General features: G+C 39.4%; 1 protein-coding gene across 1 annotated transcript; it reads right to left on the bottom strand.

Annotated features, from left to right (window-relative positions):
* Window positions 1-5,310: 5,310 nt before the first annotated feature.
* Window positions 5,311-18,955, bottom strand: LOC139442598 (uncharacterized). Its single transcript, XM_071223451.1, has 16 exons — window positions 18,888-18,955; window positions 17,859-18,030; window positions 17,141-17,380; window positions 16,317-16,455; window positions 16,087-16,194; window positions 15,468-15,659; window positions 14,713-14,832; window positions 14,146-14,343; window positions 12,407-12,427; window positions 8,239-8,396; window positions 7,501-7,740; window positions 6,891-7,029; window positions 6,648-6,755; window positions 6,270-6,461; window positions 5,920-6,039; window positions 5,311-5,643 (listed from the first exon to the last, which is right to left on the bottom strand). Exons 2-16 carry the CDS (start codon window positions 17,988-17,990, stop codon window positions 5,438-5,440), a joined length of 2,313 nt encoding a protein of 770 aa, XP_071079552.1. The 5' UTR covers window positions 17,991-18,030; window positions 18,888-18,955; the 3' UTR covers window positions 5,311-5,437.
* Window positions 18,956-19,412: the final 457 nt, after the last annotated feature.

Here is a 19,412-nt window from a genome sequence, read left to right as displayed (position 1 = left end):
CAAAACATACATTCAACGTCAACATTGTGTTATGTTTATAGTAAAGTGCACAACAAATACAAAGTCTTTCCCACCTCCAGTACTTTGAGACAAACTGTATCCGGTATCGATATATCCACAAGTTGGAACATAAACTATTTTATCACTGGGTGGCGCCCAATCGGAAACTCTTAGCCACGGAAGGCTGTGATAGCTCTATACAGCGGACTCGGGGTGACTGGAAACAAGCACATCCTGTGTTACAAATAAGTATAATCACATGTGAATTAACTGCGGATTTCGTTGCACAGCAATGTCCATATACCACAAGGATCAGCCACATTCACCAGTAAACAGTGACTTTAAGCATGACAGATGAGGTATCACAAACGGTCATGCGTTATATCTACATAAAGAAAACTTTTATATGATCAGAATGTTAAATATAATCCTTACAGTACCTAGGGGTGCATTATCGTTCGTCTAGGTGCTGATCTAGTGCATGGAGACGGCATTTCACAACCCGGAAATCGAAAATTCTATTCATAGGAAAGGACAACAAGAATTGAGAGTTACCTCCCTTGCTATGTACTTTCTCGTTGGTCAAACTACCCATTTCATCAAGGTGTTGTGGAGATTAACAGTCGGGGATTTGAAATTATTCAAAAAGATTGGGATAAATGTGTACATTTGATAAAATCATTCTCGGGAAACAAATACATAAATTAAATGTTAGATAAAATCCATTCATGCAACAACACGAGAGAAAGAATCGGCTTTTCTATAAGACAGTTCGATCACTACTGGTAGTTAGTAACTACTATGTATTGATATATGACTCTTTATCGTCATTAATACGCACGTTCACGTTTATGGATATAAAAATTAACACATTTATTTTACCACGTTTTCAAATATTGATACAGCTAATTATCAGATTGGAATTCCGATCGACTCTGTTTAATTGTTTTTTGTTTTGTTTTTTGTTTATTTGTTGTTTAATGTCGCACCCAACGATATTCCAGCTATGTGATGGTCAGTAAATAATCGAGTCTGGACCAGATAATCCAGTGATTGATATCATGAGCATCGGTCCAGGCAATTGGGATACGTTAGCATGCATCAACCAAGTCAGCGAGTCTGACCACCCGATCCCGTTAGTCTTACAAGCATAGTCGCCTTTGAACCGGATATTCACGGGTCGATCGCCTGTTTCCAAACAATAACATGATTAGTACGCTTCAACTGCATAATGGCCTTGTGGTGATTTGTATTATAGCCATGTTAACCGTCTCGAATTTCCGTGTCCTTTAATCCAGCACAGAAGTACAAAGTATGACAACTCAAATATCTACTTAATATATGTATAAATTGAGACTTTTCTGATAGGATAACGATAAGCAGAAGGGGGAAAGTGTCAATGTTTTGATAAAATTAAAGGAAATGCTAACTGAATATTTAAAACTGGATTATGTTTAAATCATTCGTTGGTTTTTTGTACACGATTTTTTGGTGAACAGGGTGATCAGATGGATGAGATAAATATTCTCGTTTGGAAAAACTCAATTGAAAATAATTGTCTAGGATATGATATGTACCGTAAATAAGGAATGTTGTTTTGTTCTGTTGTTTTTTTGTTTAACGCCGCACTCAGCAATATTCCAGGTATATGATGGCGGTCTGTAAATGATCAGACAAGTCTGGACGAGACAATCCAATGATTGACATCATGAGCATCGATCCACACAATTGGGATACGATTACATGTATCAACCTAATCAGCGAGTCTGACCACCCGATCCCGTTAGTTGTCTGTTACGAGCCTTTACGGCAAGCATGGGTTGCGGAAGACCTGTTCTACGCCGGATCTTCACGGGTGGAACATCAGAAACTAAACTTAGTTCAAAATTCCGATGACAAGTCGAAAATGTTGTGCAGCCGTCGCTGTCAGTTTGACACCATCTTTGACTCGTTTTTGTCTCATTCGTCTGAATGATAACACATTGAGTGCGTGTGTATTGAAATAACTACGGCTTTGAACAGTATAGCAGTTGCACCATGGCGTGTCTTCTAAATTTTGCAGAAAACCCAAAGTGCAGCTGCTCCTCCACGAATGCTGATGTGGTGCTGACAAACTCACCGTCATGACATGTTGGAATTTAGCGTATCTAATTTCATCTGTTTGACAGGTGTCAAGCCACAGTAGGTACAATTTAGGAATTGAGTCCATATGAGTATGAACCTTCATAGAGTGAGGGCCAAACTGTATGAACGCCGGAGCTTGCAACACATAAAGAGACAGTCAATTCTTATAATTTTTCATGTCACTATGTTTATACCTCAGTTTGTCAGCTAGAGTGACAGCGCGTCGTCATACATTTTCATCACATACGGGACGTCAAAATGGCCGTCATGATAAACGTGATGGGAGTGATTTCGAAGATACGAAGAACCTGTTGCGACTACACGTTTCAGCCATCAGTGATCAGTTGGCAGACCAATGAAAGGTGATTGTGAATATGTGTCAAACAGATACTGCGGTTAATTCACGGATCGAAAGGATACTGCGATAGTTTGGATGTACATCGTTTTGTTGACTGTTCGTTTTGTTGACTAGGATGGGTCGTAGCGAGGATATTCGTGAACTATCATGCAGTAAAACACTGATTAAAGGGTCTAAATGATCAGAAACAACGCTTCTGTACGGATTCGTGTTGGGGAATTCCCAGGGGTTTCCCCAGGAATGTGGAAGTTGTCCGTCAGTGTTTACTTTCATTTCAAGAAAGAAATTTAACGCCTCTTCTGTTTTCACGAATTTTCTATAAGTATCATACCCATTAACGCAAACTCTGAATAGTTGCAAACAGTTTCAAATGATATAGATTCATGACCTTGTTTCAACACTCAGCATATCCCTATTTCAAGACAAAACACAAGTGTTAAAAAACTAACACAATCCCTCAAAACATCGCATTTTCGATGTTCTTTCTTATACCGAAAACATATACGTATCTGAGGGTCAAACTAGCCAACTCCAAATCTTTATATTGGTGATATAAGTAATATTACCGTCTGCATAGTACTCGTTCATGCATTCGTATGGACCTTGTTTGTTAGTAAACAATCAATCTACAGTAAACTACGGTTATAACGAACTCAAAGGGACTCCTAATTTAAGTTCGTTATAACCGTAGTTCGTTTTATGCATATATACAGCATAACTACAGCAAATAGTCGGGACCAAAAAGTATGTTCGTTATATCCGTCAGTTCGTTATAAACGTGTTCGTTTTAACCGTAGTCTACTGTTTACCCATATTACACAGAAACAATCGTTTCTTTCCAAACTCAATACAAAAGCCCATTACATGACATAGACACTGTGACCAGACCTTGGGGTGAAGTATATCCTCAAGTATTTCATTGGAACAGGTGAGGTGAGGTGACATGAGATTCAGCGTCGCGTTCCGGATTATTGCACTTAAACAGCTACGTACATCACGCGTATGTGTGTAGCTGCTGGTACTAGTTGAGGTGAGGTGAAATTGGTTTTAACGTCGCGACCAAGATTATTGCACTTATATAGCGACGTGCATGTACGTGTATGTGTTCGTGTGGCTGCTTGTACTAGTCCGGACTGATGCCGATTTATAGTGATAGCTCACTGTGATACCATGCCGCAGTTTAACATGAATACCCCACTCAGACACAGTATACTGACTCCGAGCCGACCAGTCCTTGTTTTAGCCCCTTAATGCCGAGCGCCAGACAGGGTAACAACAAGTACCATCTTTTAACGTCTTTTGGTATGGCGCGGGCGGGGATCGAACTCCGGACATTCCGCTTTCCGGGCGGAAGCTCTACCACTAGACCACGGAGGCGGTCGGTACTAGTTGAGACTTACACCGGATTTATAGTGCTAGCCCAATGAGATACCATGCCACAGTTTAACATAGTGAGTGAGTATGGTTTCAAGCCGCTTTAGCAATATTCCACCGAAATCACGGCGGGGGACACCAGAAATGGGCTTCACACATGGTACCCATGTCGGGAATTGAACCCGGGTCTTCGGCATGACGAACGAACGCTTTAACCACTAGTCTACCCCACCGCCCCATTTTAACATAGATAGCCCACTCAGTTTATTGACTCCAAGCCGATTAGTCATTGTTTTATGCCCGTTTATGACGAGCGCAGGCAGGGTAACAACAAATAACATTTTTCAACGTCTTTTGTTAGGACACGGACGGGAATCGAACCCCCTACCAGACGCTCTATGACCAGTCCGCGGAGGCGGACAGAGCACAAGATGTGTATAATTGCCTCGTGGTCTCAGGAGACGTAGGCTTGCGTTCATTCTTGCTTCTGTTTAATTGTTCCATCACCGAATATAGACAACTGATAAAACCCTGAAAACAAACAATGGTTATTCCACGAGAGATTTGTGTGTAACTATTATTGAAGCTCCCAATCATGTTTATTCAACCCATGGAAAATACACAAAATACGACGAAACATACACATACAAAACCATCATTTATTTCACACTCAGGTACGATCGAGAGCTTTCATGAATATAGATTACGGGTTAGGTGACATGGGGTTTAACGTCGCGTCCAAGATTATTGCACTTATACAGCAACGTGCAAGCATGGATATGTGTGGCTGCTTGTACTTTTCGAGACTAATGCCGAGTTTACAGTGCTAGCCCACTGAGATACCATACCCACTCAGGCACTGTATACTGACTCCAAGCCGACCAGTCCTTGCTTTGGCCCCTTAATGCCGAACAATTGCCAGGGTAACGACAAGTACCATCTTTTAACGTCTTGTGGTATGACGCGGCCGGGCATCGAACACCGAACCTTCTGCTCTCCGGGCAGACGCTGTACCACTAGACCACGGAAGCGGTCTATAAACATTGCAATGAACACACAACTTTATTCTTCCAGTCAGTTATTGATACGATGGTTAAAATGTCTGGCAAATAGTTTCATTATTCACAATGTCGCACATATATCTGTGATATCCCTGCCTTAATGTATATGGCCACCCGGCGCAGGTCCAACAAGATCATACAGTTCTTTATAAAAAATACAAATTTAAATTATCAATACTACAAATGGACAAACAACTCTGTTAACATATCATGGAGGTAGGTTTGTTGCAGTGTACAACTTGACTAACTTGTAAAAATATGTGTAATATTTGCAGTATACAACTGCAAAAATAATCACCAGTAAACTGCGAACATCCATTAATAACAACGCGTTACTTGCAATGAAACCACAATTTGACTCCATTTTATCATACGGGGTAAATGGATCGGGTAGTCAGACTCGATGACGTCGTAGATTGCGTGTCATCGTACCTCATACATCGTACGTACGTACATCATTGTGTGTTATCGAACCTCATCGGCGTGGAACGTTGGTCACCGGCCTGTCTCAAGATGGCGCTCAGAAACACTTCCTGTGAACAATACTAGGTCCACATTCATCATACTCCTGCTTGGAGATCCACATCTGTTGAAAGGTTGAAAGCGAGGCTAAGATGGAGCCGCCGATCCACACTGAGTACTTCCGCTCAGGTGGAGAAATAACCTTGACCTTGATTGTAGATGGCACGATGTTGGTCAGTTCCTTCACCATACGGTCAGCGAGACCTGAAGAGATAACACATTAACAGCATTATGGTAATTGCATATAACATAAGGGAGGACGGAGCTGAGACAGAAATTCAGAACTTTAACTGGCGAAAAGTATAATAGTTTTCAGGAGAATCCTGTCCCCATAGAAGCATCTTAGTGAGTTACAAATGCCTTCCTGAAGTAATGTGTGTTGTAAGGAGGAGCTATTTGAAAATACGAATTATTATCATCAATCTCTCTGTGTTTTATGAGTCCAGATTAAGGGGTGAACAACCTAGAACTCAAACTCACCTGGATACATTGTTGATCCTCCTGACAGAACCACATTGCTGTACAGATCCTTCCTGATGTCAATGTCACAATTCATTACAGAGTTGTTCAGCATCTCGTGGACGCCCGCACTCTCCATACCTAAGATGAGGAACAACAGATGGCTTATAATAACAAGGGACAACAACATATACACTTGTTGTTTAACGTATTTCAAGTTCTGCTTATCGACAGTATTACTATCCTCAGCATCACATGTGACTACAACATAAATTCTATGATCGCATAGACAACACTTTAAACAAGGAACGTGCTAGTGTTTCAGCTTCTTTGAACTCAGCAAAGTATCCCGTTAAATGTGTAACATTTACCCATGAAGCTTGGCTGGAACAGACACTCTGGAGCTCGAAATCTCTCATTGCCGATAGTTATCACAGACCCGTCTGGCAGCTCGTATTCCTTCTCAATGGCACTGGACTGTGAAGCTGCCACCATCTCCCCCTCGAAGTCCAGGGGAGCATAGCAGAGTTTCTCCTTGATGTCTCGAACTATCTCCTTCTCAGCTGCAAACACATCATATGAATATATCACCGAGTGCTGATATATACGAACTGTAGTCTTCATAGGCGCGTTCAAAACGTATTGAGGGAGCAATATTGAATTCAAGTAAGACTTGAGTTGACATGATGTATACTGTTCTGTGTATAAGTAATCAGTTTGAATCGGTCAGCAATTGTGTGACAACTCACATGATGTAGTAAAGTTGTATCCTCTCTCGTGTAGAATCCTGCTGAGGTAGGAGGTCAGGTGACGACCAGCCAGGTCCATTCTCCGGACAGCGTGGGGCAGGGCGTATCCTGAGATTATCAGAAATCAGGTTACACAAAAAATATCATTTTACTGAAAGAAGCAAATGTTACGTGGAACTTAAAACCATGTGAGTAAGCATTAATACATTGCAGAATATTGTGAAAAATCCGGTTTTGTCTCACCTTCATATATGGGCACAACGTGCGAGACACCATCTCCCGAGTCCAGGACGACGCCAGTGGTTCTCCCCGAGGCGTACAACGACAACACCGCCTGGATACTCACATAGAAGGCGGGAGTGTTGAATGTCTCAAACATGATCTGAAATAAAGACATAATTATATTACTAACTTTTAAATTAAAACAACAAAATCATATCCATATCAGAAAAACCTGCAACACGCCGAGACCGCTGTACTATTCCGACTATGGAATATGTAAGACAATTGTATTTTTTATGAATCACTATCAATACGGGATGTTAATTGGTGTCCGCGAAAAGGTGATTGTATCCCGCCCCGCCTTGGCGCTGGTCATAAACACATACAAAGGCAAGGCAAGTGTTCACGGTACCATATATTAAAAGTGACTGTCCAAATAGTGAATTGCATCGGACATCATCTCCTCCGTATGTCTACCTTAAACCCTTGTTTCTTGATTAAGCATATTCTCATATTCTCGTCCAGATCATCATAATCCTATTGCAAATAACTATATGTATGCTATTTCAATCAAAGATCAGTATTACATTTTCAGATTATATCTCTGTTTCCTTGTAACGGCGCCCCCTACCTGCACCATCGTCTCTCTGTTAGACTTGGGGTTGAGTGGTGCCTCCGTCAGAAGTACTGGGTGCTCCTCGGGTGCCACTCTCAGTTCGTTGTAGTAGGTGTGATGCCACACACGTTCCATGTCGTCCCAGTTGTTGACGATGCCGTTCTCTACAGGATATTTCAGACTGAGGATCCCTCTCTTACTTTGTGCCTCGTCCCCTATATAGCAGTCCTTGTTCCCCATGCCTGCCATGTAGATCTGTAAGATATAATAAATAATACCGGCTAAGCAAGCATATTCCCCTTCGCTGTAGATTCAGCTATCAGACTGCAGACAACTGATTAAAAAAAATATATATAGCGGCGAAGGCACAAGTTTTCTCCTATCAGATGGCAGACAGCTATGCATATGACAGGGACACCACTATAACGTCCTCCGGCAGCTCTAATTGGTCTGTTGAAGACATGATCACAGTTTTTGTATTTGTTTTACATCGATACGCTTAAAAAGCTATATTCAAATATTCAAGGAACCATATTGTCCAGTTATAATAACTAAAAACCGCTATTACCTTTCACAATTTATTTTTCTCACTCAAACATGTTATCGCTCTTAAGACTGAACTTAAATGTACGTTTTTATATCTATATTAACTATTAGCGACGACACAGAACGAATATTGTTAGACCTAAAGGTAACGACAAACTACCAATGACTAAAAGGGTTTATATTCGTGAAGACATTGTGTCTACTCACGTCGTACTTGGGTCTACCAGTGATAGCTGGAAACACAGCACGTGGGGCGTCATCCCCAGCAAAGCCGGCTTTACACATCCCAGATCCGTTGTCAATGACAACAGCAGCAATATCCGTATCGTACTCAGACATGATGTATTGATGGCTGTACTGTTTGGCTTAGTAAAAACTTCTGAAAAAAAGTAAAATATCGTACTTGCGGTTAGTGCTTGAGAGGATACCCTGGCAAAACTAACAGCTGAACGATTACAAACGTACAATTACATGTATAGGTCCATATCCCTCCCCGAGAAAGCATAGCCAAGTAATTGAAGAGACGAATTCTGATGAAATTAATGACTATCCAAAAGTACCAGTGCAGCTCGATTTTTTTTATTTCAAAATGGCTTATCAGACAAGAGTTTAAGCACTAGTACAATGGAACAATTTGTGGATGAATTATTTTATAATAACGAGCTCCGAGAATGTTCCACAACGCTCCTGTCTATCAAACTGGCCATTTGTACCCCGTCCCTTCCTGGTTTTGTGATCAATCGTTTCCTACTGTGTTCATTGTACACTGTATATGGTGGATACATGGTGCATGGTCACTACACACAAACTTAATCTTAGTCACACTAAGTAGAAGATATGACACTTGTAAATACAGTGACATAACTCTTTACATATATAATAGAAATCTCTGCATACAGCAGAGTCGATTGTGCAATTCCGACTATATCATGAGCATGTGTTTAAGAATCACTATCAAATAGTAATGATACCAGGTGTTCGCGAAGAGGTGAGCGTATCCTCCCCTACCGGTGGCACTCGTCACAAACACATGCAAAGACAAGTCAATTATTCACCTGAAAATATGACTTTAAATATTCATTCAATAACATATATGAATTACTGCTATGTTATTGGACTAAAATAAATCACCTACCTGTAGCAACCTCACTAGTTTCCAGTGTCGAGATGTCTTTGATTCCTCCACTCCGGTAAACTGCTGGGTATTTATACCCGTGTACCGACCTATTTCCTGGAATCCTCATATCGATTATTCATGTTTTTTCTCCTTGTATGGAAGGGAATCCCCGATAAATATAGAAGTCGGCTTATTTCCAAGAAGACAGGTGAATCCTGAGCTATAAATAGATGTAAGTTGTCCCAGGTAGCAGGGCGTCGCATATCGCCGACAGTGGACAAATGTACGAGATACTATATATGGAGGTAAACATCAGCCTGACCTGTATTGGTTAGATAAGTGCCATGTCACGATATTCGCTCAAATTAATAAAATATTCATAACGAACAACCATGCTTACATACTACGTATGTTTGCAAATATATAATTATTTGAAACGCACTGTTTTTGTAATCCAAAGTGAAAACAAAATCCACAGATCATTCCTCTTTCTTTAATCTTGCATCAAGACTTTAATATGACTATGTATTTCATTTCTTGTCCACACAGTTAGGTGGAATCAACATTATTATTATTATTATTATTATTATTATTATTGTTGTTGTTGTTGTTGTTGTTGTTGTTGTTGTTGTTGCTGCTGCTGCTGCTGTTGTGTTGTTGTTGTGTTGTTGTTATTATTATTATTATTTATATATTTATTTTTATTATTATGCATTAGTTTGTTTTCCTAGGCATGTGCCTAAACGTACTATTGATTTTAGAATGAGACGCGTGTGTAAACATAAGCACATTGGTTCATTCAGCTTTTGAATATCAACGCGAAGTGATTATTAATCAGCTCCTTCCACCTTGAGTATTACTTCACCAGTGACTGAATAACTATAAATAGAAATTGTCAACGCGTGAGGGCTCGTTGCTTGGTAGATCACTAATATGGGGACATTCTCAAAGAAACCATGACTTGCCGTTAATAATACAGTTCATTTCTATGAAAATTCAAACTTAATATTCGAAAGCACATAACATAATATACTCGAAATCGAAATCTTGTGCGGCAATACAACGATTGTGCCCCCAAAGCGATATCTAGTTTTGAATTGCGTGTTTTCGTCAAGTGCGCAGTAATAACACGCCACGACGGTTAGTATACGACCCCTGTTATAGTTATTGCCCGTATAAGGTACGTAGCTCAGTCGCTGGATGACAAGGTCGTGAACTGGCTATGTGTTGTCAATACTACAACGCATAATAACAGCTATCATGTGTGAGTGTATACAAACTCGATGTGTTCACAAAGATTGTTCAATAATAGATAAGGGCGGTACTAAAACCATTTAGATTGTAAACATTCTGTGTGATATTGTATATAACATAAATTTAGAGTAGTTTACGTATAATTGTGAAGCAATTAAATATGAAATGCGGTACATGTAATTATTAATAAATAAACATTCATTCATTACTCCTGAACATGATAATATATGTAAGTACTAGTTTTTACTTGCTTCTAATATAAGTACTTTTAACATCTCTTTTATTTAGTCTATCTGTCCAAGTAAGGCACAATAAAAAATTATTCACAGTGTAAACAGTTTCGCTTTAAAATGTAATTAATAGAATTAAACTTCTTAGAATAATTAACCAATAATAATAATTAACTGCATGAAACACTTATTTATGAGAAAAAATCATAACATCTGTATGTTAGTGAGCTATACGTGCAGCAATATATTCCATTGATGACATACACAATGCTATGACGTCACCAAATAAGATTATATTACATTTCAGTGTTAAATCCGTAGTTTAAAGACCACTGCGGCACCTGTCCCATTCGTTAATGCCGTAAGCAATATAACACCTGGGAATGTGTTGCCTTTCTGTTTGATATAAAACGCCGTATCTTTGATGAGTTGATCTTTAGTTTATGATTCTTGAAGTCGCCGCTTCATAGTAGCGATAGATTGAATTCCATTCTATCGTTAAAACACATTCGTAATGAGTTGCGCAATGATAACTTTGGGCCCACTTGCACAAAGCGGCCTTAGCCCTACGACTATTACAATTCCCATACTTAAACCTAAGCTGGATAATGTAATTATTCATGTAGGTATGCCCTTACGTAAGCTTTTCATTTTAGAACGAAACCTTGTTTAGGATATACATGTAAATATTTTGTTTTGTAAGATTTGCGTGGAGCTGTGCTGATGGATTTACGACAATTCCATTTGAACACGCCGCTCAAGCCCAAGCAACATATTTCATTCATGTTTATGATTGTATATTTAATGTTAATAGGTAAAATTTACACCCGTTCCTCCATGTTAATGACGAAAAAGATATTTCCATAATGAGTGGATACATAGAGTGATGAGATTCAAATATTAAAGTTATGTTATGATCATTCGACAACACCTTTTAACAATCAGAGAATAGAAAATACCTACTTTCACGTCAAATGTCATATTTGGATGATAAATGAATGCGATAACAGAAAGTAAAACCTTATCTCTTTACTTATCACAGTTAACATTCTGTTGTTTTTCTTTAAATAAATAATAATTTGATTTAACTTGTTACAGTCTTTGAACAACGGATTTAGACTTGAAACATCAATGGAAATTGGAGGGGGGAGGGGGGCGGGTAAAGTATGGCGTGTAAAACAATAAGAATCAAAGAATCAAGAGCGTTTATTTTATCAGTATCTTCACTTTGATATACATGATATCCTTGGAAAAGGATTTGTTGCTTTTATTGGGCATGTTAGAGGTACAATAGCAGTTATTGTGGTAAATCAAACACATAATCAAATATATAAAACGCTTTCTCAGAAAACAAAATGCAGAATGAAGTTAGCTGGATTCACACGATGGATTTGCGTTTGAGCTATGTCTCATGTATTTTGCCCAAATATGCATAGATATTGGGTTATACAATCAAACACAACACCTACAGTTTTTGTAGCAAAGATATAGTTTAAATTTTACAGAATTATTTAATCATTTTTAAACGTGTCAAGTGTTTTCTTCAATCAGATAAAAAACAACAACTAATGTATGTGTTTCTTCCAGTACGAAGTGCCACCTCTGCCGGAAATGCCTGTGGCTGCGCATATGGTGTGTTCTTGAAATCTCAGTTCATTACACATCTCATACAATTAACTGTCGTAGTTTGAATCAAAATAATTTAATACTATTTCAATCTAAATTTTCTAATCCAACAAATATGATAGGAAGTAGGAACATATTGACAATGTACTAGTAACTTTCAAACCTCGGTCTCAAGCTGTAATATCAAGTGGGTAGAGCGCAAGGTCTGTGGCGTGGCATTTTTTTTAACCAAAACCAATCTAGATTATGAGAATATATAAATGACTGTTCAGGGCGGTCGGATAGCCTAGAAGTTTAAGCGTTCGCTCGTCACGCCGAAGACCCGGGTTCGATTCCCGACATGGATACAACGTGTGAGGCCCATTTCTGGTATCCCCCACCATGATATTGCTTGAATATTGCTTTTAAATGGCGTAAAACCATACTCACTCACTCACTCTGGGCAGCGTCGGGATGTTGATGGTGATTGTACGTACTTTTGTCTTTAACATAACAGAGTACGTAAAATCAGCCATAAGCTAATTTTTGCACTTGTTGGAAACGTTTTGAAAACAGAAAGGATCAGTGGGTTGGGACTATAAAACCGGTACAAGTCAGGACTGCTACAAGAAGCCACACACACACACACACACACACACACACACACACACACACACACACACACACACACACACACACACACACACACACACACACGTGCATGCGCGTCGCTATAAAAGTGAAATATATAATTTTGAACGCGACGTTACACCCAGTTTCACCTCACCTCATCAACTGTAATAGGCTTTCCCATTGCCTCTGGAACAATTGGTCAAGAGTCAGTCTTTCAAACCGTTGACATTCATTTGATGCCAGCTCGATAAGTACTGACATCATAGACACAATACGACGACAAATCAGCTGATGGTCATAGAGAATCTGTCGATCGCAGTAAACGGGGCCGGCGGACGTGTTGCTTGCGGAATGTACTACACGGGCAGGTTTGTGGTGCGACAGGAAAGGGGTTTGGCACAGGTAATTTAGCGTCTATATTCTTTGATGTAGAATCATCTTATGTGTGTACTCTACGGCCGTCTGTAGATTTAGTGATTGTATCCTGCTATGTCTTGTTATTCGATATGATGTCAAAGTCGATGTTGGTGGTGAATTGATGGGCTTATATCTTGAACGTCATAGACAACCCAGAACTAGCCAAAAGGTCATCTTTGCATTCGTTCGAACCTTTTAGAAAACTGAGAGGATATTTGATTAACCTTATCAGAGACCATGAATGTCAAATATCATTGATTCTATTCTTTGTACAATCATCATACATCATATGATCTTTGTCGATACGCTGTCAAACTGACAAAACCAATCTGGTAAAAAACATTTATTCAAGTCACATACACAGAAATGATATGTTGTCATATGTACAGATGGATTGATACACGTGTGATATGTATGGATTGAATAATACATGTGTGATATGTATGGATAAAGTTATAATTTGTGATATGTACAAACGGATTTATATATGTTTGATATGTACAGATGGGAAAAGGAACATGTAAATATACAAAATACTTGGAAACATTAATGCCATTTTTAAAGACTTCAGACAGGACGTCTTCAACGACGCGCAATGATATTTACAGGTTTCATGATATTGCACATGTATGTTACATACAGATGAACGTGAAGTATGTATCACATAATGATGAAAGAGTATGAATATTGACATAAGAAAATATTTTGTGGAAACGATCTGTTTTGTTCGAGATTCCAAAGTGACCGCATCGAGCTGATGGTTACTAGAATGTAATTGAACACTCTCATTCCATCCAAAGACGTATAGCTTGCGCCCTCCCCTTCCCCAACTTTTATCCCAGGGTGGTGTTCAGAAACACTTCCTGTGTACAATGCTAGGTCCACATTCATCATACTCCTGCTTGGAAATCCAATTCTCTTGGAAGGTCGAAAGCGAGGCCAAGATGGAGCCACCTATCCACACCGAGTACTTCCGTTCTGGTGGAGAAATGACTTTGACCTTGATTGTGGATGGCACGATGTTGGTAAGTTCCTTCATCATACGATCTGCCAGACCTGAAGAGAAAAACAATGGCATTAATATATTGATATCACACCACACAAAAGGAGAAATACTGAGCTAAATTGAATACATGTATGTATGTGAAACATAAAAAGAATCAGTTCTTTTCTTCAAACAAAGAAGCCTTCAGATATCAAGTACCATGTATTCGGTTATACACTGCAAGTTAACTCTAATGACGATCATAATACATATTAACTATAATATCACATCCTTTAGCTATGTCATTGGGAGATTGCTCGGGTGTGTAAATGTCCTAAATGACATTCGATTCGGCAACATAGTCAAACTTTAATATGCTACAGTTGTTACACAATGGCTGATTCCAAGCGGGGATATTGTCACCAGGAGCTGCAACTCACCTGGATACATTGTTGATCCTCCTGACAGAACCACGTTGCTGTACAGATCCTTCCTGATGTCAATGTCACAGTTCATTACTGAGTTGTTCAGCATCTCGTGGACGCCCACACTCTCCATACCTGGAAGGAAGACATATATAACTTACAACAAGGGACAAAACAATGAATGCAGCATTGATCAGTAGGTAATGTTATCACTGGATGCTATCGATGGTCACCCGTGACTAAATATACGGGTATATAGAATAATGCGTGGCGTCAATAATATCTAACCGTTTCAATATAGCAACGGACAACATCATATATATTTAATATACATGGATCATAATATCATTTTCCTGAATGCTAGAAGACTACAATTAATTTGATCATCGTCGTTAGTCACAATGATCACGACATGTGGAGACAATCATCATGTTTGTACACTATCAACAGTAAGGGCCTAATACACCTGGCTGTGAACGATTACTAGGATTTGAACTTTTGGCGAGCGGATCCTGTCGCCTCAAAAGGACGAACTCTGCACAGCGTGTTGTTGTGCCCTGGACAGTGGGAGTGGTAGATCTTAATATTTTAGCATAAACCTCTTAAAGTGGCGGTTCGAAAATGTGTTGGCTGATACCGGAATGGTTGGTTTTGGGTTTAATGTTAAGAATGGACGTCACGAGACTGCTATTGTATCTTTCTGAATGTGTTTTGATGTGGTAAAATGTTGGTATCCTATAGACTTTGTTTAGAATATTGTTGTCATTTACCCATGAAGCTTGGCTGGAACAGACACTCTGGAGCTCGGAACCTCTCATTGCCGATAGTTATCACAGACCCGTCTGGCAGCTCGTATTCCTTCTCGATGGCGCTGGACTGTGAAGCTGCCACCATCTCCGCCTCGAAGTCCAGGGGAGCATAGCACAGTTTCTCCTTGATGTCTCGCACTATCTCCTTCTCAGCTGCAAACACATCACATGAATATATTACTAAGTGTTGCTATTTACCATCTGTAGTCTTCATAGGAACGTTCAGAACATGTGTTGAAAGAGAGATATTGAGTTCAAGTAATATTTCAAGTTTCTTTGAGTTGACATGATATATACTCTTTTGTATATAGTTGTAAGGTGTATTTGTAAAACTGTTGTTACTTTGAGTTATCATGATGTGTACGGTTTGGGGTATATGTAATAAATGTGTAAATGTCAGCAATTGTCAGCTGCAAACACATCACATGAATATATCACTAAGTACATGTTGATATTTACCAGGTGTAGTCTTCATAGGTACCTTCGGAATATGTGATGAGAGAGCAATATTGACATGATGTATACTGTTTTGTGTATAAGTAATAAATGTGTATATGTCAGCAATTGTGTGACAACTCACATGATGTAGTAAAGTTGTATCCTCTCTCGTGTAGAATCCTGCTGAGGTAGGAGGTCAGGTGACGGCCAGCAAGGTCCATTCTCCGGACAGCGTGGGGCAGGGCGTATCCTGAGATTACACAACAGAAATATTACACAACATATAAAATAACTTCTATTATGATTTCTATAATACGAACTAGTCCCCCGGAAAGAGAACTTACATGAAAACGTTTTCTGATTTCCCCTCACCTTCATATATGGGCACGACGTGCGAGACACCATCTCCCGAGTCCAGGACGACGCCAGTGGTTCTTCCCGAGGCGTACAACGACAACACCGCCTGGATACTCACATAGAAGGCAGGTGTGTTGAATGTCTCAAACATGATCTGAAATAATGAAACGAAATTCCTAACTCAAAGGTTCATTAATGGTGGACGTCAAGCACCAGATTAGTCTGATCAAAACGATGATCTTGTCAAACCTATCTAAGGATGCGGAGCACAGGTTTGTAATGGCAAAGATCTTATGGCTCTTTACGATGGCATCTTTCGTCCATGTAATAAATATATAACGTCAGCGCTAGAGATTAGCCAGTCTCTATTATCCTCCGAAACCTATTCAATTGGGCGTTAAAGGCAAAATAGCGCTGAACATTATGTGTATGGATCACCGAAAATCAGTGATAACACCAGGTGTTCGCGAAAAGAGTAGGCATGTCCTGCTCTAACGGCACCACCTGTTCCCCTATCCCTCATTATAAAGAGGGATATTTTTGTCACAGGAGCAACAAACATTTCAAATGGCCATGCTAGGTTCATAATCAAGAATGAACATACACAATTGTCAATAAAACCATTTGATCGAGTTTGGAGACTCGACATGACATGATTGATTTCATTCGTTTTCCTTTAGTCGATCCTCAGGTTTGCGAATGATAAGTGCTACATCCAGACTTCACTGGCAAAGCTGGTAATTAAATACCTGTGATATCTCAACCAAAGAAGATACAAGTCTTCGATAAGTATTGCATTTTTAGATCAAATCTATGTTGTCTGGTAACATGCCACCTACCTGAACCATCTTCTCTCTGTTAGACTTGGGGTTGAGTGGTGCCTCCGTCAAAAGTACTGGGTGCTCCTCGGGTGCCACTCTCAGCTCGTTGTAGTAGGTGTGATGCCACACACGTTCCATGTCGTCCCAGTTGTTTACGATGCCGTTCTCTACGGGATATTTCAGCCTGAGGATTCCTCTCTTACTTTGTGCCTCGTCCCCGATATAGCAGTCCTTGCTTCCCATGCCGGCCATGTAGACCTGTAAGACATAATTAATAATACCAGCTAAGCAAGCATATTGCCCTTCTCTGAAGATTGAGCTATCCGATTGCAGACAACTAATTAAAAATATGTAATTTAAAAATAGCATCATAAATGCCACACTCCATGCACCAAGTGAATGCTCAAGGTGCTTCATAATTAACACGTCAGTCTTTTAAATTGAGCCGATGAAGGCTTCATCACAGTTTCTTTTTCCATTATTTTCCTACTAGTAATAATTCGAGAGAGAAACTAATGTACCCAGGACAGATGGTTTTTTGTCTACACAAGTCGAGACAATAAAAATCCCCTGTTACTTTACAGAGTTTTCATAAATCTTGAATCCAAAAGTATCATGTTATACATAAATTCACAACTGGCGTAGATGTGGAATCATTTTTGTCAGAACTAAAGGTAGCGATAAAACACCAATTACTAAACGTGTTTATATTCATGAAGACATTGTGTCTACTCACGTCGTACTTGGGTCTACCAGTGATAGCTGGAAACACAGCACATGGGGCGTCATCCCCAGCAAAGCCGGCTTTACACATCCCAGATCCGTTGTCAATGACAACAGCAGCAATATCCGTATCGTACTCAGACATGATGTATTGATGGCTGTACTGTTTGGCTTGGTAAAAACTTCTGAAAAAAAATGTAAAATATCGTACTTGCAGTTAGTTCTTGAGAGGATACCCTGGCAAAAGTGACAGCTGAATGGAGGAAATAAAGATCATTCATTCATTCATTCATTATCCCTCCCCGAGAAAGCATAGCCAAGTAATTGCAGCAATAGCAGCAATATCCGTTTCGTACTCAGACATGATGTATTGATGGTTGCAGTATATGTATTCTGAAGTAAAATATTGTACATATATCTTTGATTGATATAATGTCTGTCTTCGGACAAAATAAATATCTACAACAAAGTACATGCTGTTTTATGTTAAAGCTTGTGCCAGTATCGAAAGTACTTAGACACATCCCTCTACTTGGGGGAAGTCATACCGAAGTATATACACAGAGACTCTAATGAACATAAAGGCCTATATTGTATTACCAGATAAAAGTACCCCTGCTGCTATATTCCCATTGGCTTGACGTACATGAGTTAAATCACTAGAACAACGGAGAACGATATGTCAATAAATGTAACAAATAATTCAACATAACAATGAGCTCAGACGACTATCAAATGTTTCATGAAGTGCCTGTCTATTCAAACTAGAGATGTGTACCTCTATAGTCCCTTCAGGTTTTGTGAGTACTCGTTTCCCACTGTGTTCATTGTACATTTTTCTGTATTATATATGGACAAATGATGCATGATCACTTCACCCGGAATCATACTTCGTCCCACGAGTTGAGGATATGTGACTTATAAATATTAATATGAAGGATCAAGTCACTTTAAAGAATGATTTATCCAAGAACACATGCGTACTACTTTTCCAATTCGGCAAACATGGAAATAACAGTGTTTTACAATGAGTTTCACCTACCTGTAGTAACTTGACTGTTTCCAGTGTCCAGATGTCTTTGATTCCTCCACTCGGGTAAACTGCTGGGTATTTATACCCGTGTACCGACCTATTTCCCGGAAACCTCATATCGATTATTCATGTTTTTCTCCTTGTAGGGAAGGGAAACCCCGATAAATATAGAAGTCGGCTAAGACAGGTGAATCCTGAGCTATGAATAGATGTGATTTGTTCCAGGTAGCAGGGCGTCGCATATCGCCGACAGTGGTAAGTGTACGAGATACTATATATGAAGGTAAACATATTGGTTGTTGACAAGTCACGAAATTTCGTCAAATTGACAAAAATAATTAATATACAGCCATTCAGAGTATCTGTCTGTAGATACGTTTGTACATCATGTTTACAATTTTTGTTTGTTGTTGGAAATTCAGCAAGGAGGTTTCTGTATATATTCTGTATCCTACTATATATATTCCGTACTATGTCCTTCATTCAGTCTTGCTTGACAGCGGTATAAGGATATATACCGAAACGTCGCTTCTT

This window comes from Haliotis cracherodii, unplaced genomic scaffold (assembly GCF_022045235.1).
Source record: "Haliotis cracherodii isolate W230 unplaced genomic scaffold, xgHalCrac1.p SCAF_5, whole genome shotgun sequence".
Classification (NCBI taxonomy): Eukaryota; Metazoa; Mollusca; class Gastropoda; order Lepetellida; family Haliotidae; genus Haliotis; species Haliotis cracherodii.
Note: the sequence above shows the minus strand (reverse complement) of the source record. Positions and strands in the feature narration are given on the sequence as shown.

What these genes read in the sequence shown, in the direction of transcription:
- LOC139442598 (XM_071223451.1), bottom strand. Translation starts at nt 17,990, where the DNA reads ATGTCTGAGTACGATACGGATATTGCTGCTGTTGTCATTGACAACGGA. An exon ending in CTGGTAGACCCAAGTACGAC is followed by an intron (nt 17,381 to 17,858) that starts GTGAGTAGACAC and finishes TATGTCTTACAG; the next exon opens with GTCTACATGGCCGGCATGGG. An exon ending in CCGAGGTTTGAAAGTTACTA is followed by an intron (nt 8,397 to 12,406) that starts GTACATTGTCAA and finishes GTTTTTACTAAG; the next exon opens with CCAAACAGTACAGCCATCAA.